Source organism: Delphinus delphis, chromosome 20 (assembly GCF_949987515.2).
Source record: "Delphinus delphis chromosome 20, mDelDel1.2, whole genome shotgun sequence".
Lineage (NCBI taxonomy): Eukaryota > Metazoa > Chordata > Mammalia > Artiodactyla > Delphinidae > Delphinus > Delphinus delphis.
In genome coordinates, this window is record NC_082702.1 from 879136 (window position 1) to 905430 (window position 26295).

Here is a 26295-nt window from a genome sequence, read left to right on the forward strand (position 1 = left end):
TTTGTGACCGCCTGGAGGGGTGGGATAGGGAGGGTGGGAGGGAGGGAGACGCAAGCGGGAAGAGATATGGGAACATATGTATATATATAACTGATTCATTTTGTTGTGAAGCTGAAACGAACATACCATTGTAAAGCAATTATACTCCAATAAAGATGTAAAAAAAAAAAGAAAAAAGGTTAACATTTTCAATCGCTAACCATACCCACTACTGGCAAGGATATGGAAAAACTGTATGTCTCATACACTGCTAGCAGGAATACAAAAGATCACAATTTGCAATTTCTTAAAAAGTTAGCTACCCACTTACCCTGTAACTCAGGCATTGCACCCGCCTCCACCTCCACCCCACCCCCCACCGCCAAATTAACACAAGATAAATGAAACATGTATGTGAAAAACTAGATTCAAATATCTTAGCAGGTTTATTTGCAACAATCAGAAACTGGAAAGAACTCAAATATGCATAAAAAGACAAAAGAATAAACAAATAGTGGTACACCCACAAACTGTCATACTTCTAAGCAATACAAAAAAAAAAAACTACTCATTTAAGCACCATTGATGACTATCAAAATGAGTAAGCCACATGAGGCTACTCAAAGGAAAAAAAGTGTAAACACTTTATGAGTAGAATCATATACAATTCTAAAATGGAAGCTAATCTATTATAATGGAAAGTAAACAAATGCTTGCCTGGAGAGCAGAAATAGTACAGAAGGAGACATTATTAAAGGGCATGAAGTAAAACAGAGGATGATGGAGAGGCTCATTATTATGATTGTGGTGGTGCTTTTATGGATTTACATGAATGTCAAAACTTGTCAAAATGTTAAGTTTAAATATAATCAGTTTGTTGTATGTCACTTATACCTTACTAAAGCTCTGAAAATATGATTCAAAACAGAAAGCTAGATTTCCTACAATTCTGGAAAATTAGTTTGGCAAACCTCTACTGATTCCACAACTCTTTCCTCATGTCTGGGAGGGATACCTTGCCTTGGTGGTGGCAAATATCAGAAGCAACAAGGCAATTTCCACCAAATTCAATGGGAATGAAGGCTGGGTTACAAAGGGCACAACTCATCTTCACCATCCTCATTTTCCTACACAGCAAGAGATTTGAGGTGAACACGCACACATGCTACAGGAATCCACAGAACATTTATAAATTTTTCCTCTCGCAACAGCTTCCCTACACAAAATACACAGTTCTGGAGGCCATGAGAATTTCTGCACCTGCTCATCCTTCATAGCTATAGGGACTGGAACATTGTGGAGGTCCGTTCAAAACAGACACATTCCAACAATCTTGTGGCAGTCTCTTCCCCTCCCTACAAAACCAGTGTTCCTGTAACAAATGATTTCCCTGCCCATAAATCATATAACCTATGCTGCCACTATTTGGAATTCTGGACATGAGGGTACATGGCTCCAATGCAAGACCTGGGAAACAGATTTCCCTTACCACCTGGACACAATGTAATACTCCCTGGGAACAAGACAATTTCTTCTTGCTTTAGGAAGCACCAAAGGTTATCACAACAGCCCCTCTACAGACTGACCTCTGAACCAAAAAAATACCAACGCATCCAGGTTACAGATAAGGATTACATCCCTGCAGTCTTTTCTTGGAGGCCTTGGGCAGCAATGCCAACTAGGACAAAACTAGAGAGAAGTATACTTTACATCATATTGTTCCCTCTGAGGCGCACAGAATTTGAGATCCCACAAGAAAGCTCTTCAGCCCTGTTGTCACAACTCAGTTGTTTTCAAATCACCACAGTGTACAGAATCCCAAGATTAAAGGAGCTTAAACAGTAAGGCCTCCATTTTCACACCAACCAGTACAATGGGAAGAAGGCTATTCTTGGACTGGAGACATGAAGCACAGGAAAATCCCATCACAGCAGTCACGTGAGACCAACAACATTCCTGAAAAAAGTAGTCCCGGTTGCAAGTCACCAGCAGAGTCCTCTAGGCCAAAAATTGGTCAGATCAGTGAGGTAACCCATCAAACAAATTAGAAAGGAATGAGTGCTCAGGATTATAAAGACTCCCACAAACAGGACAACATCAAGGTCTCCTTCCCTGGACTCGGTGGGGTGGTTCAATGATGCACATCATGAGCACCTGCCACATAGTAGTGGTGAAATGGCTTTTGCTATGGAACTGGCAATGATGTAAACCTGGTAAGGGCCCTGGGCAGGTTAAAAAATGCACTGAAGCTCCCATAAACCTGGAATTTAAGTGGTTTATTGGGTGTATTGGCAGATAGCACCCTCATAAGGGATCTCCCCAGTGTTATACTGAACAATCCATCCCTGCACAACTACTCTTTTTCTGAAGTGAACTTTGTGGTATCCAATGAAATAAGACTGAAGCCTGTGAACTCTCCAGTGTGAAATGAGGCTACAGTTTGGCTAAAGGTTTCCCACAGTTATCACATCCATAAGCCCATTAACCAATGTGAACATTATGGTGTTTTATGAGACTGTAGTTTTAGGTAAAGGATTTCCAACATTTCCTACAACATACAGACTTTCTGCAGTGCGGACACTCCTGTGTTTAATGAACCTGGAGTTTTTAGCAAAGGATTTCCCACATTCACAGCACTTATATGGCTTTGATCCAGTGTGAGTTCTCTGATGTTGAAAAACAGAGCTTGGGCTAACCAACTTCCCAAATTTTCTTTACTTTTATGAGTTTTCTCCAGTGAACTCTCTGATGTCGAAGGACTGAAGAACTTTGGGCAAATGCTTTCCCACACTCACTGCACTCATAAGGCCTTTCTCCAGTGTGAATTCTCCTGTGTTTAATGAAGGCTGAATTATCAGCAAAGGATTTTCCACATTCAGTGCACTCATAAGGCCTTGAACCAGTGTGAATTCTCTGATGTTGAAGGAGTGTAGAGTTTTGGCTAAATGATTTCCCACATTCGTTGCATTTATATGGCCTTTCCCTGGTGTGAACTCTCTGATGTATAATGAGGTAGGATTTCTTGCTAAAGAATTTCCTACATTCCCCACACTCATATGGCCTTTCACCAGTGTGAACTCTCTGGTGTTCAATGAGATGGGACTTGTTGCTAAGTAATTTCCCATATTTCCCACACTTATAAGGTCTTTCTCTAGTATGGACTGTCCAATGTTGAATAAGGTTGGACTTTTGCCTAAATGATTTTCCACACTCCCCACACTTATAAGGCCTTTCTCCAGTGTGAACTCTCTGATGTCGGAGGAATGAAGAGCTTTGGCAAAATGTTTTTCCACATTCACTGCATTTATAAGGCCTTTCTCCAGTATGAACTCTCCTATGTTTAATGAGTCTGGAGTTTACAGCAAAGGATTTTCCACATTCAGTGCATTCATAAGGCCTTGATCCAGTGTGAAGTCTCTGATGCTGAAGGAGCACAGAGTTTTGTGTAAAAGTTCTACCACATTCATTGCACTCATAAGGCCTTTCCCTAGGGTGAATTCTCCGATGTTGAAGGAGGGTAGAGCTTTGGCTAAACGATTTTGCATATTCATCACATTCATATGGCTTTTGTTTCATGTGAACTCTCTTGTGTGTAAAGAGGTTGGAGCACTGAGTAAATGATTTCCCACATTCTGTACATTCATAAGGCCTATCTCTAGTGTTATTTCTCTGGTGTTCAATGAGGTTGGAGCACTTAGTAAATGATTTCCCATATTCTGTACATTCATAAGGTCTATCTCTAGTGTTACTTCTCTGGTGTTCAATGAGGTTGGACTTTCTGTTAAATAATATCCCATGTTCCCCAGGTTCAAAAGTTCTTTCTCCATTGTAAACTTTCTGATGCTGACTGACGTTACAGCTTCTCTCACACTGATTACACATAAAACATCTTTCTCTAGTGAGGAGTCTCTGGTGCTGAACAAGTGTGTGTTTGGGACTGAAAGCTTTTGTGCATTCTTCCCAGTTATGATAAGTTTTTCCCCTCTGAAAGGCCATCCCACACTCGGCTCTGTTGTTTGACCTCTCCCAGGTGTGAGTAGCCCATTGCTGGAGAAACTGAGAACTGGCCAAGAAGTCCTTCCCAACCACCCTGAAGACTAATGGCTTCCTTGACACATGGTACTTGCAGTTCTTCACAAATGAGGCTCTGTCCACCTCTCTTCTGAAGGGTTTCTCCCCGATGCACTGCCTCTGATGCTGATGAAGGTTTATGCTTACATACAATTGTTTCCCACATGTCTCACACCTATGTAATTTCTGCTTTGAATGTGTTCCTTGATATTTATTCAAGTACAAAAATTCTCTCAATATCTGGACACATATTTCACAAGGGTGGGTCTTTCTGAAGGACAGATCTGCCTTGGGACTCCTGATCTGTGACACTCTTTGAACAGAAGTACACTGCTCAAAAGAAGCCTTCTCATTCTCCACTTCATGGCAACAACCTAAAAGCAAGAAATGTTGGTGAAGTACATGTTGATTTCCATGGGAGGGGGGAGCCCACACACCAGTGTGTGTCTGACAAACACATGAATGAGTTTGTGTGATTATTTACAAGAACACAGAGTTGGGTTCAAGTTGATGACATGGCTGTTAGCAATACTGGGCTATAAAGGCCACAGGATGGGGGAAGACCACATGAGAGAAAAGACACAACCATGTGATGTGTCATAGGGAGGAGAGGCAGGGTGAAAAATTAAAGTTGACGGTTAAAAAATTAGTTACAAACAACTTTCAGCAGGACCTTGTCTGCTGTTAACACATGACTGCAATGTAGATGGGTATTTCCAGGCCCAAGAAAATGGGACTGCAACAGAACAGCTGTTGGTCAGGAACATTTTAAGAATGGGTACATGTTTGATTATAGAAAATATATGGGCCAACGTTAGAGAATGCACAGATAAAGCAGTGAGAAAAGTGGGTGATACAGGGAGTTTAGAGACGTGAGGATTAGCCACAGGCTGGAATAAAAGTGGAAGAATCACAGTGCAGAATTGACAAGTCAGCACTGTTAAGAATGGGGCAGAAAAAGCAAAAATAAGGTGTGACCACTGGAAGTAGCATCAAAACACTAGTCAAACAGAACAAATTTCTGGTATCACTTGAACACAGGACTATCATACACTCCCATAGTGCTACTGTACAGCAGCCCTTTGAGCCCATTTGGCTGAGTCTGAATTCATATCCATCCTGTGGACAAACAAGGGCTCTCCACCCCACTTCCAAAATGAACAAGTGTATGGGACCTGGATGATGAAAATAAGAGGGGAAAAATACCATCTATGAGCAGCTGACCATACTCATCACATCATAGTCCAGAGAAAAACATCTAAATACTATTAAGAGAACTTTGGAAAGGGGTCTTGCAAGAAGTCCATGGTCTACATCAGAGAATTAATTCCCAGCACTGGCAGTCATGAGGAAATGTCAGTGAAAAGAAGGAAGTAGAATCTGAGGCGCAAGGATGACATGCATCTAGACAACATCACCCAGAAGGAAGAGGGCAAGTATGGTGGGATACATTAGGCTGAATGGAAGATTCCTGACCCTGGATCCTTCCAGGGAAGGCTGTAGAGAAGCAGATATGGGGCCTATTCAAGGAGAACAGATGGCAGTGCAAACATCTCAGCCCAACCAACCATAGCAACAACTTAGGGAATTGGGGGAAAAAAGCAGTGACAATGGTCCCGACATGAAAAGGACAGACTTGTCTCTGGGGAAAAGGAAAGGGCAGAGACTAGTTCAGGACATGGGGAAAGATTTGAGGTTCTTACCCAGGGAGGTTATAAGTGCCAAGTTCTCCAGCATCACATCATGGTACAGGTATCTTTGAGCCTCATCAAGGAGACCCCATTCCTCCCAGTAAACGGTCACAGCTACATCTTCAAAGTTCACACTGACCTGCCATGATGGTGACAGATAAAACCACAAACAGTCCACTTCTGAGAAGTCACAATCTATTTCCCCACACATCTACCCTATGACTATCCATCACCCAATCTTCCCAAATCAGAGGATCAATCAGGCCCTGACACCATGGTGTGGTTTTCTCCCCACGGGCCCACTGCTCACTAGGTACAACAACCAGGAAGAAGAGACAGGTGGATGAACATATAGCTCAGCTATAGGCCTGGCATAAAGGGATCCACCCCCTCCTGACAAGCAATTCCCCTGGTGTGGCCATCGTCCTGAAATTATCAATGCAGTGCCCTGGAACCATCAGACATGTTCCCTCTTCAAGCACACATCACTCCTTAAACTGTACATCCCTCAGTCTCAGTATCCCACAGCCACACATGACCATGGCCACCAACACCTCACTCTCCCACACCATAACCATCTCCCTCCCCTCCCCATGTTACTTGTATTTAAATCAGTTCCTCCTAACCCCACCACAGGACTATGATGGTGGCCTAACACATGACACCTGAGACTGGACCGATGAGACTGACAGCAGTTTCTTAATCACATAAATTCACACATCTGAGAATAGGACACCACTCACCACAAAGGCGTACATGGGCAAAAACAACACACACAGGGGTTGTGGGATGGAACCTTTCTAGGATGAAGGGGTTGGGATGTTCCAAGGAGGATGTGATTGTCTTATCTGAACAATTCTGAGGGCTGGTAGGGAACTGATACCCGATACAAAGAAGCTCCTGGTTTGCTTTGTAAAAATGGTTGTTAGGCTAGGAGACGTTATCTGAAGGAACACTGTGGGGAGAGGAACTTGCACTCAGGCCATTTGAGGGCACCCAGGTTTCACCAAGCGTGAAGGAAGCACATCATATTGGGTTTAGGCCTTACACCACAACTCGGCAGACAGCATCCACAGTACAACTGGTAAAGTCAAGCAGGACCCAATATGACCACAGACCTCCCACAATTCCCAATGGCAGCATCAGAAATCATCTATAAATGCCTTACTGCATGACTCTGATCCTTGCCTCAAATTTAATGAATAGAACCACGTGTGGATCTCAGATACTCACAGTCCCATGCTACTTCTGTGCTGCCCTTCCTGTCCCTCGGCAATGACAACACTTCTCTGCTCCCTTACCTTCATTCATACTCCAGCCCCATTACTCACCCTCCCCGAGCATAGTGATTTTCACAGATGACTTTATTTGCTCATGGCCATATATACCAGGTTGAATGAAACACCCCAGACCCTACCAAGGTCCTCACAAATCTTGGTGAGCCTATATAGTGGTGAATAAGCACCAGATCTGGCCTGAGTGTCATATGCATGAATTACCCCTTGCTTCTACATCCATCTCATGTCCACTCTTCTCTTGGAAGCCCTGGCCGCCTGCCAGACTTTCTTGTCTCATACACCAAACCTTCATGGCCATTTACCTACATTTATGAAAGCTGACACCATCACCCAGGTACACAAGCATGAGACCCAATCCTCTGACCCCACCCTCCACACATCTCCCCCTAAAAGTTTTGCCACCACAACCCGAAGCTTGCCTCTCTTAATGTGAGCCACAGGTCATTCACCTTGGTCCACACTCTAGTTACATTCTGGATGTCTCTAACCTGAATCACTCCCAAGAATTCCAAACCTGTATGTTAGATGTTCATTTGATGCCTTTATTCAGTGGTGTCTGAAATATCTCAGACTCTTAACATGGTCCAAAAAAAGCTCCTGCTAAACCCAGTGAATATTACACCTACTACCAACTTGCTCATCTCAACTGATGCAGCTTCCAACCCTACAGCTGCAAAGCCAGGGGTCATCATTGATCCCTGCGTTTCACTCCCTCACCACCCATGTTAGAAATCTAGCTGTCCCCTTTAAAAACATGAAGCCAGAATACAACCACATTTCCTAAGGCACGCCCCTGCTCCATTAACCCTCACCTGGACTATGACAGTAGCCTCCACAATGATGTTCCTTCTTCCTCTCTCAAGCCCACAGTCTGTTTTCCACTCTAAACCCAAATGAAGCCTGTTAAGGCCTTGGTCACATCACCTCCCTACCGTGAGCCAAACCTCTAGAACACACACCTGACATCTCAGGCAGTTGTTCCCCTCCTGACTCCAAACCACCTACTATTTATTCCTACCTGTAAAAAGAGGATACCTGTGGTTCCTGAATATTCCTGAGCTCAATTTTACCTCTAAGCATTTGCACATCCTGGTACCATGTCTTGGGTTAACCATACACACCTGTTTACAATGGTTGCCAGAAATGGGAACACCTCCATATAATTGTAGCATGGACTTGGGACACTGGGCTTGGAGTTTTTCTGCATGCCCAGACTCAAGGAGGGGGAAAAATGGCATCAAGCATCTCAGGACACCACAATTCCAGGGAACATAGGGGTGAAAGCAGGGCTGGTGAGGCAATGGGACACCCTCTACTTCCCTGTGCAGTTTCCATAGGCACTTCTCTAACCGTGAGAACCTGAGTGAAGAGGCAGGTCCTAAAGGAATGCGTCCATGGTGGGATTTGAGGGGCTAACTGTATGTACTCCTGCCTGGCCTTGGAGCCAAGTGACCTCAGGCTGGCTGACTAACTTCTGGGCCTCAATGCTCAGTGTTGCCTCTTACCAGCTGTGGGACCCTGAACAAAGATTCAACCTCCTAGGACCTCAATGTCCTCATCAACCCTCTCCACCCTGTTCTTCCTTTAAACGGCTCTTGGGAATGCTCTAACATCTGACGGGAGATACTATCTTCCTTTATTCGAAACACCCCATGGCCTTTAGAATCCTCGCAATAAAGTACAATCCTGGGTCGGTTACACCAGGTCTAACTCCACTAACACTGTTCCCTGTAAGCAGAAAGCTGACCCTAGGTTTCCTGAATCCTCCCGCCTCAGGCCGATTTCCAAGCCTTCGCATCTGCGGGTACCTCTGCCTGTGACCTCTCCCACGCGCCATCACGCTGTCATAAACAGGGCCCCACCCACGACCGCTTCACTGTCCTGGGCACCGTGGCCTGGGCTGCGGGCATGTGAGCAGGCGCCCCACACTCGGGGTTTTAATGTCTGGTGGAGTGAGGGGTGTGAGGGCCCGGGGAACGAGCGTTTACCTAAGGCGGGTACCTCAACGCCGCCGCCGTCGGACTGTGGGCGGAGCGGGGCCGGGAGCGGCGGAAGAGTCTGGGGGAGGCGGGCATGGCGGTCCGTCTCACGGGCCTGGCGCCAGGCACCCCAGGCGGCGTCGCCGAACTTCAGATCCGCCTCTGTGCCTTGGGGACAGCGCCTCCTCCCGGACCTCCCGTTCCAGTCACTCCGGTCCTGACACAGCGCTCCGGAGCTGAACAGAACCAGAGCAGTTAAAATGTCCACCTTGGGGGCTTCCCTGGTACCTTGGGGGCTTCCCTGGTGGCGCAGTGGTTGAGAGACCGCCTGCCGATGCAGGGGAGGTCCGGGAAGATCCCACAGGTCGCGGAGCGGCTGGACCCTTGAGCCATGGCCACTGAGCCTGCGCGTCCGGAGCCTGTGCTCCGCAACGGGAGAGGCCACAACAGTGAGAGGCCCACGTACCGCAAAAAAAAAAAAAGAAAAGAAAAAAAAATGGCCGCCTTGGGGAGGGGGACGGAAGTCCCGTCCCCTACGAGTTGTGCCCAAACGGAAATCCCTTTTTCTGCGCCTTCACTGGCTCAGCGACGCAGCCTTCAATGCAGGGCACTCTGGATCCTGCAGTTCCCAGTTTCCAGGAAAAAAGGCCAGGGTCCACCTCAAAGGGCGCCAGGAAATGACTCCTCCCTGTCCACGGCCAGAGCAGTGACTCGACCCTCTTAAAAGGGGCCAAACGTAAGGGTGGTAGGGATGCGTTCTGCAGCTGATCGCCATTAGGCATCCAGGCCATGAATTAGGATGACAAATCTTTCCCAGGATGGTAGGGGCAGCAGTGCAAATTCTGTAAGGAAACATTTTGTTCATTTTATCCTGAGTATTTGTAAATTTTTCTTGGTTATAAGGCAAACATTTTAAAAAATTTCCTTCATGCCTTTATGATTCTCATTTGTAGAATTGTAATTTATTTCCGGATACTAATCTTAAATATGGCAAACTTGAGGAAGTGTAAATATGCCAGATATTCATGACGTAATTTTTTGAAATTCTTCTATGTAGATAATCGTACATTTTGATATAAATTAAAGGTCTGTAAATCGTTTTCCAGTTATTTTAATTCTTTATTGTCTGTGTCATAGCACCAGCTAGAATGTCCAGTATATTTAATATAAGCACTAATAATGAGAACCTTGTTTACTTGTTAATTTTTTTTTTGCTTGCTAACTTTAAACCAAAATCTCTGATTTTATTACTAAAATGCTGGTTTATTGTAGTGTTTTCTTTGATACATTTTGACTAATTAATGATATATATATATTTTCTGCATAGTTGTGGTGTTGTTTTCTAATGTGAATAGATCTATTTTTTCTGCATTTATTAAGATAAACATTTTATAATTCATTAGTATATTGAATGCTATTAATATATTTTCTAATAATAAACGATTCTTGAATTACTGGGATGCTTTTAACTTGTTCTACATTCTGGAAGTGCAGCTAAATTTAATAAGTTTTATGAGAATGCTACGCTAGTACCATAAAATGAGTTGGGGAATACAAATCTCTGAGAGATTTGGAATAAGTTTGGATTCCTCATTTCAGTGAATAATTCATATAACTCCCTTTCTACAAATCAGGGTCTTCCTACAAATCTATCAGATAATTTAAAAGTAGGAAGTGTCAAATAGATGTGATATTTGTTAGTTTGATAAAGAAAGACATGTCTGGGGACTTCCCTGGTGGTCTAGTGGTTAAGACTCAGCACTTCCAGTGAAGGGGGTGAGGGTTCAATCCCTGGCCTGGCAACTGGGATCCTCCCACATGCTGCACAGCCAAAAGATTAAAAAGAAAGAAAAAAAAAGACATGTCTGGTGGGTTGACTTATTTATGGTTTCATTTTGTTATTTTATTTTTTAATCAGATATACTGAGTTATAATATAAAACTATAAGATACCAATGTGTACATCGTGCTGATTTGACATATGGATACATTGAAAACAATCCCCCCCATCTATTTAATTAAGACATCACCTCATATATTCATCTTGTGTGTGTGAGACAGAGAAAACATTTAAGTAATACTCTCTCCGCATATATCAATTATAAAATACAGTGTTATCCACTATACTCATTGTATTTTACATTAGATGCTCAGACGTTATTCATTTTATACCTGAAAGTTTGTTCCCTTTCACCAAACTCTCCTTATTTCTTCCACTGCCCCCCTTAACCCCAATAACATTTATACTCTCTATTTCTATGAGTTTGACTTTTTAAGGTTCTGCATAAAAGTGATACTATACAGTATTTGTCTTTCTCTGTTTCACTTATTTCATGTAGCACAATGCATTAAAGGTCCATTGATGTTGTCACAAATGGCAAGAGCTCCTTCTTTCTCATGGCTATGTAGTATTCATATATATATGGGCTCCCTATATATATCACATCTTCTTTATCCATTCGTCCACTGATGGACACTTAGGTTGTCTCCGTATCTTGGGAATTGTGAAAAATGCTGTAATGAACGTGGGAGAGCACATATCATTTCAATATCCTGTTTTCATTTCCTTTAGAATTATACCCATATGCGGAATTGCTGGATAGTAGGGTAGTTCCATTTTTAATTTTTTGTGGAAACTCTCTACTTTTTTCCACAGTAGCTGCACTAATTTACATTCACAGAATCGGTAGACAAGGGTTCACATTTCTCAACAACCTAACACTGTTATCCCTTGTTTTTTGATGACTGCCATTCTAACGTGTGAGGTGATATTTCATTATGGCCTTGCTTTGCATATTTAGTAATGTTGAACACATTTCCATGTACTTGTTGCCCATTATGTATTCTTTGGAAAATATGTCTATACAGTTCCATTGCTCATTTTTAAATTATTTATTTTGCTATTAAGTTGTATGAGTTCTTTATATATTTTAGATATTAACCCCTTATCAGATGTATGATTTTCAAATATTTCCTGCCATTCTGTATATTCCCATTTCATTTTGTTGATGGTTTCCTTTGCTATGCAGAAGCTTTTTCGATTGATGTACTCCCACTTGTTTATTTTTGCTTTTATTATCTTTGCTTTTTGTGTCAAACCCAAAAAAATCAATGCCAAGGCAAATGAAAAGGAGCTTTCACCCTATGTTTTCTTCTAGAAGTTTCATAGTTCCAGGTGATGTGTTCAAATCTTTCGTCCATTTTGAGTTGATTTTTGTGTATGGTGTAAGATAGGGTTAAAGTTTTGCTCTTTTGTGTCTCTCTGTTCCCCAACGCCATTTATTGAATAGACAATCCAGTCCTCATTGTGTATTCTTGACACCTTTGGTGTAAGCAAATTCACCATATGTGCACATGTTTATTTCTGGGCTCTATATTCTGTTCCATTGATCTATAGTTGTCTCTATGCCAATGGTGGGATTTAAAAGCTTAATTCCAATCCCTCATACTATACTGGGAGTATGATTGCATATTTCTAAAATTAAATACACTCTGTAAATATTTATTGCGATTAAGTTCATGCAATAATCGGTAATGAGACTGTGTCCTTCCCATACCTCCATTCACAGAATCTTTACAATAGCGTCAAGGGTATGTTTCAGTAAATGACAGAGACTTGAATGACTTCCAGTTATCTAAGTAGATAACCAACTAACTTTTGCCCCCAGTAGTCATAAGGTCATTTCTAACCCAGTCAGAAATGAATAATTTTATGATGAAACATTAATATGTCATTATTCTTTTGTCTGATGACAAATAGCTGATGGACACTGTTAAGCAATGAAGCCACAGTAAATAAAGCATTTTATTTACCACACTGACATGACCCCACCATGTCACACAGTCAGAACCTTCAATGTGAGAACTCTCTGACTTGGTTCGCTAACTTTGACTTTCTCAATTACCTCATTTCTTTGCATTTCTGCCCCCTATTCATTTTCCTCTTTTTTTTTTTTTTTTTTGTCCATGCCATGGGCTTCCGGATCTTAGTTCCCTGACCAGGAATTGAACCCGGGCCCCCAGCAGTGGAAGTGCAGAGTCCTAACCACTGGACCAGTCCTAACCCTGACCAGGAATTCCCCCTCTATTCATTTTCTATTGCCCTTGCAACAAATTATTACAAACTTAGAAGCTTAAGACAGTTTCTATAGACAACATATAGTAGGATCTTGGTTTTCTACCTACTCTGAAAATCTCTTGTAATTGGTCTTCTGCTGTTCAAAGTGATTACTAATAGAGTTGGATTAATATATACCACATCTGTTACTAATTTGTGTTTGTTGCCCTTGCTCTTTGAATTTTTGTCTCACACTCTTTACCTGCTTTATGTGGTTTTCACTGAGTGTTTTATGATTCCATTTTATCTTGTTAGCATATCAGTTATATTTTTAGCTGTTCCTATAGAGTTTGCAGTAAACATCGACAACTAATCCAAGTCCACTTTCAAATAACGCCTTTTCCACTTCACGTAGTGTACCTCATAATAAAATAATCCCAATTCTTCCTTCTAATCCCTTGTATTATTGATGTCATTCATTTCACTTATATAAAAGCATAAGCATACACACACACACAAGACATGCATACAGATAAGCATACATAATAGAATATGTTGTTGGTATTATTACTTCAAATTGTTATCTGTTAGATCAATTAAGAACAAGAAAAATAATATTTTATTTTTCCTTCATTTATTACTTCTTCACTGCTCTTCTTTATGTAGATTGGACTTTTTGACCTATATCATTTTTGTCATCTCTAAAGTTTTTAAACATTTCTTGCAAGGCAGGTGCTATGGTCTGAATGTTTGTGTTGTCCCTCCAAAACCTCTGTTGAAAGAATAACCCCCAAAGATGCTAGTATTAGGAGGTGGGGACTTTGAGAGATGCTTCAGTCATAAGGTGATAGAGCCCTCATGGGTGGAATTAGTCCCTTTATAAAAGACGCTCCAGAGAGGCCCCTAGCTCCTTCTATCACATGAGGACACAGCAAGAAACCACCTGCTATGAAGCAGGAAGAGGGTTCCCACCAGAGAACTCGACCATGCTGGAACCTGTACTCCACAGCCACCAAACCTATGAGAAAAAAATGTTTATTTTTTTAATAAACTAACAAGTCAGGCTTTCCTGGTGGCACAGTGGTTGAGAGTCCACCTGCCGATGCAGGGGACATGAGTTCATGTCCCGGTCCAGGACGATCCCACATGCCGCGGAGCAGCTGGGCCCGTGAGCCATGGCCGCTGAGCCTGCGCGTCCGGAGCCTGTGCTCCGCGACGGGAGAGGCCACAGCAGTAAGAGGCCTGCCTACCGCAAAAAAACAAAACAAACAAACAAACAAACTAACAAGTCTGTGATTTTTTGTTATAGTATCCCAAATGGACTAAGACAGTAGGTTTACTGAGAACAAATTCCCTCAGTTTTTGTCTTTGAAAGGCTTTGGTTTCCCTGCATTACTGAAGGATAATTTTGATGGTACAGAATTCAAGGTTGACTTATTTTTCATCTCAGCACTTTAAATATTTCACACCTCTCCTTGTTGCATGGTTTCTGAGGAGATATTGGATATAATTCTTAACTTCATTCCTCAATGAGTATTTTCCCCCTCTGGCTTCTTTTAGGATTTTTTAAATCTTTGATTTCCTGTAATTTCAAAATTATGTCTACATGTCATTTTTTGGCATTTATCCTGCTTAGTACTAAGGTTCCTGGATCTGTGCTTCCTTGTCTGACATTAATTTCTTCCTTAACTAAGTATCTTGGACAACCTAATTGCTACTGAGATTGAGTCTCTAATTTGCTCCAAAGACTTAATCTCTGGGCTTCCCTGGTGGTGCAGTGGTTAAGAACCTGCCTGGCAACGCAGGGGATGGGTTCGAGCCCTTGTCCGGGAAGATTCCACATGCCGTGGAGCAACTAAGCCCGTGCGCCACAACTACTGAGCCTGCACTCTAGATCCCACGTGCCACAACTACTGAAGCCTGCGCACCTAGAACCCGTGCTCCACAAGAGAAGCCACCGCAATGAGAAGCCCGTGCACCACAACAAAGAGTAGCCCCCACTCACCGCAACTAGAGAAAGCCCGCATGAAGCAATGAAGACCCAATGCAGCCAAAAATAAATAAATAAATTTATTTTAATAAAAAAAGACTTAATCTCTGATTCTTGCCTCAGAGGTTAAGCCTTGATTTTTCCACTTCATTGAGGAAATCCCTGGCCTTTACACCAGGCAGGTGGGGCAGAAGGTGGGGAGTTCCCAGCAGGTCAACAAGCCTGCATCCTGCCTGCACTGTCATGCATTGCTCAGGGACCTCCAATGGCAAGAGGGATCCAGAACTCTGGGCAGGGCATCGCATTAGGGATGAGCAATGGAAACTTTAGGGTCCTTCCTAAATCTCCTTGGCAGACGCCAACACCTTTAGGTGTCTCTGGGGTCCTCAGGCCACCACTGCCCTCCTGCCACCCCCACTCTGTGCCGTACATGGCTCACCCCTTCCCCGCTGTCCTGAAATGCCACCTCAGATCAAACATGGCCGGTGGCATGGAGCATGTGGGCCTGAGTAAAAGGTCTCACCAGGTTGGGAACCTTCCCCCATGGTCACCGGCAGGACCTTCCACCTGGTGTTCCTGGGCACGAGTCCTTCTGAGAAGCCTCACCAGGGATGGAGAGACCCACAGTGACCCCACCAACCAATTGGGATGTCTGGAAAAGCAGCCCCAAGTGGTGGTGAACTCCATGAAGGGTAAATACCTATTGGAGACCATCAGTCAATAATTACAGAAAGGGAAAGATAAAAGGAACTTTGAAGAGTGTTCAGAGAGTGAAAACCCCTTATAATGAACCAGATGGTAAGTTTAGTTTCCCACCCAACATCCAGGGGACCCAAGTAGAATTTTTCAGCTCCTTCTCTGAGAACATCCCACTTTCATAGTAGGAGAATTTATACCTTGGAAATTGGCAAAAGCTACAAAGCAGGGCTAGATTTATTGTTTTACACAATGCCCATACTTAAGTGATGGAAACAGGGATAATTAATTTTAAAAAATTAGACAAATGATATGATCAGGAATTGTACAAAAGACATACAGGGACTTCTCTGGTGGCACAGTGGTTAAGAATCCACCTGCCAATGTGGGGACACCAATTTGATCCATAGTCTGGGAAGATCCCACATGCCACGGAGCAGGTAAGCCCATGTGTCACAACTACTGAGCCTGTGCTCTAGAGCCTGTGAGCCACAACTACTGAAGCCCACATGCCTAGAGCCCAAGCTCCGCAACAAGAGAAGTCACCGCAATGAGACGCCTGCATACCACAACGAAGAGTAGACTCTGCTCGCCACATCTAGAGAAAGCCTGTGCACAGCAACTAAGACCCATACAGCCAAAAATAAATAAATAAGAAGATATACAGCATTAAAAAATGCTAAAAATCACAAATCTTGGGCTTCCCTGGTGGCACAGTGGTTTAGAGTCTGCCTGCCGATGCAGGGGACACGGGTTCATGCCCCAGTCTGGGAAGATCCCACATGCCGTGGAGCAGCTGGGCCCGTGAGCCATGGCTGCTGAGCCTGCACGTCCAGAGCCTGTGCTCTGCAACAGGAGAGACCACAACAGTGAGAGGCTCGTGTACCACAAAAAAAAAAAAATCACAAATCTCTAGGGTAATGTAATTAAAACCAATTAAAACCTCGCTGAGATAGCACTACTCACTTATTAAAAGGGCTGACATTAACGATTGGCATGGATGTTGAGAAACTGGAACTCTCCTACAGTTTTGATGGGAATGAAAATGGGAAGTCATTTTAGACCAGTTTCTTAGTTTCACCAGGAGTTACACGTTCATCTACCCAGTGATTCAGACACTGCACTGAGTTATCAATAAAAGATAAAAGAAACATAATCCACATAAAGAACTGATGCAAATGTTTGTAGCAGCTTTATTTTCAAGAGTGAAAACCTAGAAATAACCTAAATGCCCATAAAAAGATGAATGGGTAAACTAACAGTGGTACATCCAGATAAGAATGCTACTCATCAAAAAATAAAGAGATGAGCTATTCGTTTATATCACTGATGAATCTCAAATAATTATGAAACAAAGGAACTCAGAAGAAAAACCCAGTAAACAGCTTATGATTCCAATTAGATAAATTCAAAAAAAATGCAAAGGTATCTATTCTAAGGAAAAGTACATCAGTGATTACCTGGAGAGGTGGGAAGGGCAAGGAGAGATAATAGGTCATGAGGTAAATATGGGCAGTATCAGAACTCTGGTGATGGTTTTGAGATTCATACCTAGGTGAAAACTTATTAACTTGTAATACTTCAAACATATGCAGTTAAGTACATGTAAATTATACTTTAATATAGATTTAAAGATTGTCTCAAGATGAAAAAATCTGTATGTCTCACTCCCTTCGGAAAATAGGTTTGGCAACCATATACTGAATCCACCAATGCTCTCCTTGTGCTCTCTGGGGATCAGTCTTCCCTCAGTGGTAGCAAATATGAAGAGCAATGAAGTACATTTCTACCTGAGTCAACAGGCATGCTGCCTAGATCACAAGAGCTACATCCCCTTTTCTCTTCCTTTCCTGCCTCTGCAGTAAGGGTCTTGAAGTGAAATTCACTAGAATCAGTGTATAAACTGATCCTGCACAGTCAATGTCACAGAATCTGGATACACTTTTAGAAGAGGTACATTCCATCTAGTTGGCTGCAATGTCCTCCACTCCCTACTAAACCAGAGTTTCTGTACCAATTATGGTTTCCCCTGGACCCAATGGTCTTACAAATAGCAACATTAGCTCAAAGAATTGTGGACATTGGGAAATATAGTTCTCTGTAGACTTGGAGGAATACACGCTCTCCAACAGTGCCTCAATACCCTATAATCTCTAATTTGAGTAAGGGAAAAAAATTCATGCCCTCAGAAGCACTTGAGGTGAGATTCAATTCAGACCAATGGCCCCTCAGTTTTCTCCACTGCCTCTGTACTGAACAAGGAAATTGCACATTCCCTGTACATCTATGCCTTTCTCTCGTGTAAACTCTCCAATCCTCAGAAGGATTTGCTCATAAAAGATTTCCCACATTTAGGGCACTCTTAAGGCCTTTCTCTAGTGTGACCTCTCTCATGACAACGCAGTTTGGAGGTGTTAATAAAAGATTTCCCACATTCACTGCACTTAAAAGGCCTTTCTCCACTGTGAACTCTCTGATGATAATTGAGGGTGGAGCTATGAGTAAAAGATTTACCACATTCAGTGCACTTATAAGGTCTTTCTCCAGTGTGAGCTCTCTGGTGTATAATGAGGAGATTTCTTTGGACAAATGATTTCCCACAATCACTACACTCATAAGGCCTTTCTCCAGTGTGAGCACTCTGATGATAACGAAGGCTAGAGCTGCTGGTAAAGGATTTCCCACATTCACTGCACTCATAAGGTTTCCTTCCACTGTGAGTACTCTGATGATAATGAAGGTTAGAGTTGCTAGTAAAGGATTTCCCACATTCACTGCACTCATAAGGCTTCTCTCCAGTGTGATTTCTCAGATGTACACGGAGATGGTTATTAGCGGTAAAAGATTTCCCACATTTGGTGCATTTGTAAGGCTTTTCTCCAGTATGAGTTCTACGATGATAACGGAGGGTAGAGCTAGCGGTATAAGATTTCCCACATTCACTGCACTTATAAGGCTTCTCTCCAGTGTGATTTCTCTGATGAACACGGAAGAGGTAATTAGTAATAAAAGATTTCCCACATTCAGTGCATTTGTAAGGCCTTTCTCCTGTGTGAATTCTCTGGTGTTCAATAAGCCCACACTTACTCTGAAAAGGTTTCCCACACTCACTACATCCATAAAGACCTTCTGTGTGAACTTTCTGGTGTTTAATGAAGCTATTCCTAAGGGTAAAGGATTTCCCACATTTGCTACACTTATAAGGCTTTTCTCCAGAATGAAATCTATAATGATTACACAGATAATAGACAGAAGTAAAGGATTTCCCACATTCACTGCACTCATAAGGTCTTTCTCCTCTGTGAACTCTCTGATGATAACAGAGGTTGGAGCTAGTTTTAAAAGCCTTCCCACATTTACTGCACTTATAAGGCCTTTCTCCTGTGTGTAATCTCTGATGATATCTGAGGGCAGACCCAGACATAAAACATTTCCCACAGTCATTGCACTCATAAGGCCTCTCTCCAGAATGAATTCTCTGATGATAACGGAGGGTACTGCTACTGGTAAAGGATTTCCCGCATTCGCTGCACCTTACACAAGGTCTTTCTCCAGAATGAACCCCCAGATGATAACAAAAGTTGGATTTAGAGGTAAAAGATTTCCCACATTCACTGCACGTAAAAGGCCATTCACTAGAATGAATTTTCTGATGGTAACGAAGAATAGCAGGAGTAATAAAAGTTTTCCCACATTCACTGCACTCATAAGGCCTTTCTCCAGTGTGAGTGCTTTGATGATAATGGAGGTTAGAGCTACTGGTAAAACATTTCCCACATTCACTGCACTCATAAGGCCTTTCTCCAGTGTGAACTCTTAGATGATAATGGAAGTTAGAGTTAGTGGTAAAAGATTTCCCACATTCGGTGCACTCATAAGGTTTTTCTCCTGTGTGAGATCTCTGATGATATCTGAGGGCAGCCCTGGAGACAAAAGATTTCTCACATTCGCTGCACTCATAAGGCCTTTCTCCTGTGTGATATCTATGATGAGAAATGAATGCAGACCTAGACATAAAAGATTTCCCACATTCACTGCACTCATAAGGCCTTTCTCCAGAATGAACTCTCTGATGATATCGGAAAGCATTGGTAGAGGTATAAGACTTTCCACATTCAGTGCATTTATAAGGCTTTTCTCCCGTGTGAGATCTCTGATGAGAACGGAGGGTGCGGTTAGTGGTAAAGGACTTCCCACATTCACTGCACTCATAAGGCCTTTCTCCTGTGTGAGATCTCTGATGATAAATGAGGGCAGACCTACAGGTAAAAGATTTCACACAGTCACTACACTTATAAAACCTTTCTCCAGAAAATACTCTCTTATGTCGAATGAACACAGAGCTATGGGAAAAAGACTTTGCACAGTCACTGCACACAGAACTGTTTTCTCCACTGTGCAATCTCTGGGGATATATGAGGACACATTTTTGAGTTAAGGATTTCCCACATTTGCTGCACTTTTCCTGTCCTGAACCAGTATAAATTTTTCGATGTTGACTGATGGTTGAGCTTTGTCTAAAGGATTTGTCACTTCTGCTAAACACATGAAGCCTTTCTCTAGTGTGTACTCTCAGGTGCATAACAAATGCGGATTTGTACCTGAATGTTTTCCCACATTCACTGCACACAAAACACTGTCTTTCAGTGTAGACACACCAGTCCTGAACAAGTGTGTGTTTGGGGCTGAGGGCTTTCTTGCATTCTCCCCAGGTGTGATGATTTTTCCTGCCTTGTGAAGTTGACCCACACTGGGTGATTTTGCTTGGCTTCTCCACAGTATGAGTGGTCTGCTGCTGCAGATGTCCCACGCTGGCCCGGATCTTCCTAGAAGTAAGAGGCTTCTGTGACACTTGGAATCTGTGGCTCCTGAAAAATGAAGCCCTGTGTACAATGCTATTCAAAGGCATATAAAATGTTGTTGCACATGCTCCACATCTCAACAGTTTATGGCTGTGTTGTGTTCCCTGATGCTCGGCCAACTGGAAAATGTCTCTCAAGACTGGACCACACATCTCACAGGGGTGTGTCTTCTGGGAAGATGGAGCTGCCTTAGGAGACCCAGCCTGTGACACTCCTACAGGAACAGTTTCTTCACAGGATGTCTCCTCACCTTCTGCTCCACAGCAGCAACCTGAATGCAAAGAAACACTCTTGAAGTACACGTTGACTCCAGAGAGGGAGCAAACTCACCACAAATGTGCAGCTATCTCATCTAAGAATGAATCTTTTCAAGCAAATGGGATACTTTTCAAGACTAGGGAGCTGGAAATCAGTTTAAGCAGAAGCTGCTGTGCATTCCTGGGTCCTCACAATATGAAAATGGTAGAGACCTCAACAGGGGAAGGATACAAAAATAGGGTGTGACGTAAGGAAGAGAAGCAGGGTCTAGGGCTTGTTTCTCTGACCACAGCTTCCTGCAGGACCTTTTCTACTGCTGATGTGAAGCACAGTAGAAGGGTGTGATCAAGGCCATGAAAACACAATCACAACAGATTATGTGCTTTTCGAGGTCAATTTAAGCATATGTTCACACACCTCACAGCAGAACATATGAAAGGCAAGGTTACAGAGTAATAGAGAAAGGGTGGTGAGAGAAATGTGTGAGATGTGGAGTTCAGAGAGGTAGAGATTTTCACTTGGCTGGAAATCACAGTAGAAATGACAAAGTAGTTGAACTGACAGGTTGGCAAAGGGTCAAAGGTGGAGGCATAAAGGTAGAAATGTGGTGTGGACACTGGCAATGGCACCAAAATTCTCGTTGAACAAGGACAGGTTCCTGGTATAGTCTTTGTTGTTTTTTTAAAAAAAGATTATATATATATATATATATATATATATATATATATATATATATATATATATATATATATGCTGATTGGCTGCGTTGGGTCTTCATTGCTGCACACAGCCTTTTTCTCTAGTTGCGGTGAGTGGGGGTTGCTCTTGGTTGCGGTGCGCAGGCTTCTCATTACAGTGGCTTCTCTTGTTGCGGAGCATGGGCTCTAGGCACATGTGATTCAGTAGTTGTGGTGCACAGGCTCAGTAATTGTGGCTCGTGGGCTCTACACTGCAGACTCAGTAGTTGTGACGCACAGGCTTAGCTGCTTTGTAGCATGTGGGATCTTCCTGGACCAGGGTTGAAACCTGTGTCCCCTGCATTGACATGTGGAATTTTTTTTTTTTTTTTTTTGCAGTACACGGGCCTCCCATCACCGCAGACCCTCACGTCATGGAGCACAGGCTCCGGACACGCAGGTCTAGCAGCCAGGGCCCATGGGCCCAGCCGCTCTGCGGCATGTGGGATCCCCCCGGACCGCGGCACGAACCTACATCCCCTGCATCAACAGGCGGACTCCCAACCACTGCACCACCAGGGAAGCCCAACAGGCAGATTTTTAACCACTGCACCACCAGGGAAGTCCCTGGGTTCCTGGTATATTCTTAACACGGCCCTTATGTCACACCCTCCCCAGCTGTAATTCACCAGAACCAGGCCAACTCTGAGCCCACCTTGCCATGGCTAAAGTCATGTCCATCCCATGATTCACAAAGGACTCTTCTAAGAGTCCTTTACCTTACTTTGCCCTAAGCCCTAACTGTGCAAGTACCTGGAACCAAGCACTGAAAGAAAAAGAACAAGTGAATGGCCAGCACTGTCCCAGAGCAACTCAGCACACAGCAGACCCAGGAAAGAGCACAAGGTGAGTGACATCAACAAAACAGTAGAATAGGAGATACCGCCCTTCACCACCAGTTAAACAGTTATTCATGAAGGAAATTAATTAGCCCTGGAAGGCTCGAGAGTCCAATTAAGAACACACTACAACAGAGTGGAGCATTAAAAAAAGGAGTATGCACACAGAAAGGATTTCTGGAGAGATTGTCTTAGCAGAGACATCTGGGGATGACTAGGAAATGGAGGCCAGGCTATCACTGGGCTACCTCTATCAGCCACAGGTTGGGTGCTATTGCAGTCCCAAGTGGCCTGCGCTGCAGAAGACCCCAGTTGCCTGCTCTACAGTGGACACTGGAGCTTTCGCCACTGAGTTATCCAACAACCATGACCATAGTGGATGCCCTGGTAAGTATGAAACTACTGGGCCACCCCTCAGTTGGACCTGCTGTACCAATCCAGGATCAGGGCTGCCACACCCCCCAACCCTGTACATGTCCTGGAACCAGAGGTGCTGCACCTGCTGTGTGTGTCGGCATTCCAGACCCTGACTCCACAGCTACACCATGTACTCCAGTGTGTCAGGCACTGGAGACAAATTCACTATAGACAAGCCAGCTCCACAGACCCACAGCCACCATCTACATGTGCAGCCAGACACAGACTCCATAGCTGCTCCCTGCATAGCCACACATCACAAACCAAAGCCAAGGGCTTCCCTGGTGGTACAGTGCTTAAGAATCTGCCTACCAATGCAGGAGACATGGGTTCGAACTCTGATCCAGGAAGATCCCACATGCCATGGAGCAACTAAGCCCATGCGCCACAACTACTGAGCCTGCACTCTAGAGCCCACAAGCCACAACTATAGAGCCCACGTACCACAACTACTGAAGCCTGCGCACCTAGAGCCCGTGCTCCACCACAAGAGAAGCCACCACAATGAGAAGCCTGCTCACTGCAACGAAAAGTAGCCCCTGCTCACCACGACTAGAGAAAGCCCGCCCACAGCAACGAAGATCCAAGGCAGCCAAAAATATAAATAAAATAAAAATAATATAAAAAAACCAAAGCCAAGGCTGCTGAAGGCTATCCAGTGACCCAGACCCCAGAACCACTGTCGCTCCACAAGTGCCTGTACACAACATCCCAGTTCTGTGGATGCTCAACAGGTACCCACATATTAGACACCAGTGCCACTACAACCAATAGGGTTCCCAAGAGCCGACTGGGCACCAGGAGGGATCCCCTTGCCCACAAAGTACTCCATAGGAGAAAAAGAGATCAGGAATTCCTCAGCAGCCTTATCCACCAAATTTGGACACCCTCAGCCTGGTTGATTGAGGACTTCTGATATCTTTGCTGACACTGACTTCAGGTGAAGAAGCTGCACAGAGACCAACACAGCTGGACCTTCCCTGGAGCCAGAATGACCACAGCCCAATGTTGCACTCACCATCAGTGGAGGTCTTTCCCCACCAACACTGTAATGCGAAGGGAAAAAATGACTACACCATCAAATCAGCAGACATAAATGCAAGGCTACAGGAAACACAAAAAATCAATGAAACATGAAACCAATACAGAAATACCATAATTTATCAGAAACCACACCCAAGGAAATAGAGATCTACAAACGGTCAAAGAATTCAAAATTATTGTTTGAACAAAGTTCAGTGAAGCAACAAAACACAGATAGACAATTCGACAAAGTAAGGTAAACAATACACAAAGAAAACAAGTTGCTCAACAAAGAGACAGAAATGAAAAAGAACAAAACTGACTGGCCGAGGGTGCACTGAGAGACAGTCCCTGGCTGCCACACCTAAGAGCTGCAGGGGACAGGTTCACCTTTATCCAGTTGCCTATAAGTACCAGCACCCACTAGGCTCATGAACGTTGGCTGAGAGGAACAAAAGGATGGAGAAATCACCCCACACTTTCAACCAATGATACTGCAGTTTCTAGCATGCCCACTCTCCGAAAAGACACTCAGATGTGAACAATCAACAGATGAATTGATAAATGAATATGTGGGAATTGCCTATCAAACCATTGATGGGATTTTTTTTACTTTTTTTATTGGAGTATAATTGCTTTACAATGTTGTATTAGTTTCTGCTGTACAATAAAGTGAATCAGCTATATGTATACCTATATACCCTCCCTCTTGGACCTCCCTCCCAACCCCCCATCCCACCCATCTAGGTCGTCATAGAGCACTGAGCTGAGCTTCCTGTGTTTTATAGCATGTTCCCACTAGCTATCTATTTTATGCACATAGTATATATATGTCAATCTTAATCACCCAATTCATCCCACCCTCCCCTTCCCCCCAGTGTCCACATGTCCATTCTCTACGTCTACCTCTCTTTTCCTGTCCTGCAAATAGGTTCATCTGTACCCATTGATGGAATTATTAATGTGATACCACAGGCAGCTAAGAAGACACATCAAAATAAGAAGAAATGGAGCAATACCAGATCATTATATATATGATCACACACATACATATACATACAGACACACAACAAATAAATCCTCTTAATACCAGTAGGGTGTCAACTACTATGTGGTAAGGAAGACTGTCTCTACACTGACTGGCCTTATTGCACTGGTTTTTCAGCAGGACAATTCTATTCGGTTTCTGAAAGAAAACTTCCTACAGCAATGAAATAGCACAACCACCTTGTGTTTTAACAGTCTGATCTTACCCATTACCAGAACAGTTTATGTGTTCTTACACCTTTGGACTTGTATGGGTATTAAAATCTTCAAGAATAATGAAAGCAACCAGAACCAAAATGGTATATATATGAAGTATATGCCTTAGGCATCTATTTTGAGACTAGATGGAAACTAGATGGAAATATTGAAGACACTTTTAAAAAAATTTATACAGCAAGTTGTTATTAATCTATTTTATACATATTAGTGTATATATGTCAATCCCAATCTCCCAATTCATCCCACCACCACCCCCTGCACTTTCCTCCCTTTGTGACCATACATATATATTAACTCATATATGTGGAATCTAGAAAAATGGTACAGATGAACAGGTCTGCAAGGCAGAAATAAAGACACAGATGAAGAGAACAAAAGTATGAAGATTGCAGGAAGGATGCTTTGCTTTTATCAAAGAATTATGAATATAGGCTTAAGCTTCAGAAGTTTCTTTTATTGTACTTTTGTTCTACCTTTGTGTTCTGAATGTTCAAGCACAAAATTCTTGTATTAGAAGAGGCATTTCAACAAATACCTGTTGAGAAAGAGTAGTCCCAATAATCTGATGACTTTATTTCTTGTTTACCTAAAAGTTAGTCATTTGAAAGTTCGTTTAGATTCAAGATCCTTGGTACACTCACATGTTAGGACTGATGAAAATCATTCCAAAAGAGCTATACTGGAATACATGTAGGAAATGCTTTGACTAGTTTAATATAAAACCGTACAATAAAATGGAAATTTCATGTACTTGCAAAAATTCTGAGTTAGTAAATTACTTTCATCTATAGGGCATGAAGCCTGTTGGTAAAATTATTTTCATTTGTTGAGCATTAATTGTAATAAAATGATGACATTCTTCCATTTAAAACAAACAAACAAACAAATGAGCCCACAGAAATTTTGGTGCTGAAGAATACAATGAAACAAACAACAAAGCACAATGGAGAGAGTATCAACAGTGAATTTTATCAAGCAAAAGTAAAAATCTAGGAACATGAAAACAGGTGTTTCAATTATCCAGTGAGGGGGAGAAAAAAGGAAAAGAATGAAGTAAAGAAAGCCTATGCGGATTATGAAATATAAAGCAAAACATTATTTGTATTTTTAGAGCCCTTGAAAGATAAGACAGA

At 42.9% G+C, this 26295-nt stretch overlaps 2 protein-coding genes across 2 annotated transcripts; both read right to left on the bottom strand.

Moving 5' to 3' along the window:
- Positions 1-2486: 2486 nt before the first annotated feature.
- Positions 2487-5952, bottom strand: LOC132416929 (zinc finger protein 211-like). Its single transcript, XM_069540213.1, has 3 exons — positions 5754-5952; positions 2730-4424; positions 2487-2650 (listed from the first exon to the last, which is right to left on the bottom strand). The coding sequence occupies exons 1-3, from the start codon at positions 5950-5952 to the stop codon at positions 2487-2489; spliced, it is 2058 nt and encodes a 685-aa protein (XP_069396314.1).
- Positions 5953-16946: 10994 nt separating this feature from the next.
- On the bottom strand, positions 16947-21993 carry LOC132416930 (zinc finger protein 658B-like). Its single transcript, XM_069540246.1, has 4 exons — positions 21989-21993; positions 20362-20586; positions 19801-20019; positions 16947-19293 (listed from the first exon to the last, which is right to left on the bottom strand). The coding sequence occupies exons 1-4, from the start codon at positions 21991-21993 to the stop codon at positions 18123-18125; spliced, it is 1620 nt and encodes a 539-aa protein (XP_069396347.1). The 3' UTR covers positions 16947-18122.
- Positions 21994-26295: the final 4302 nt, after the last annotated feature.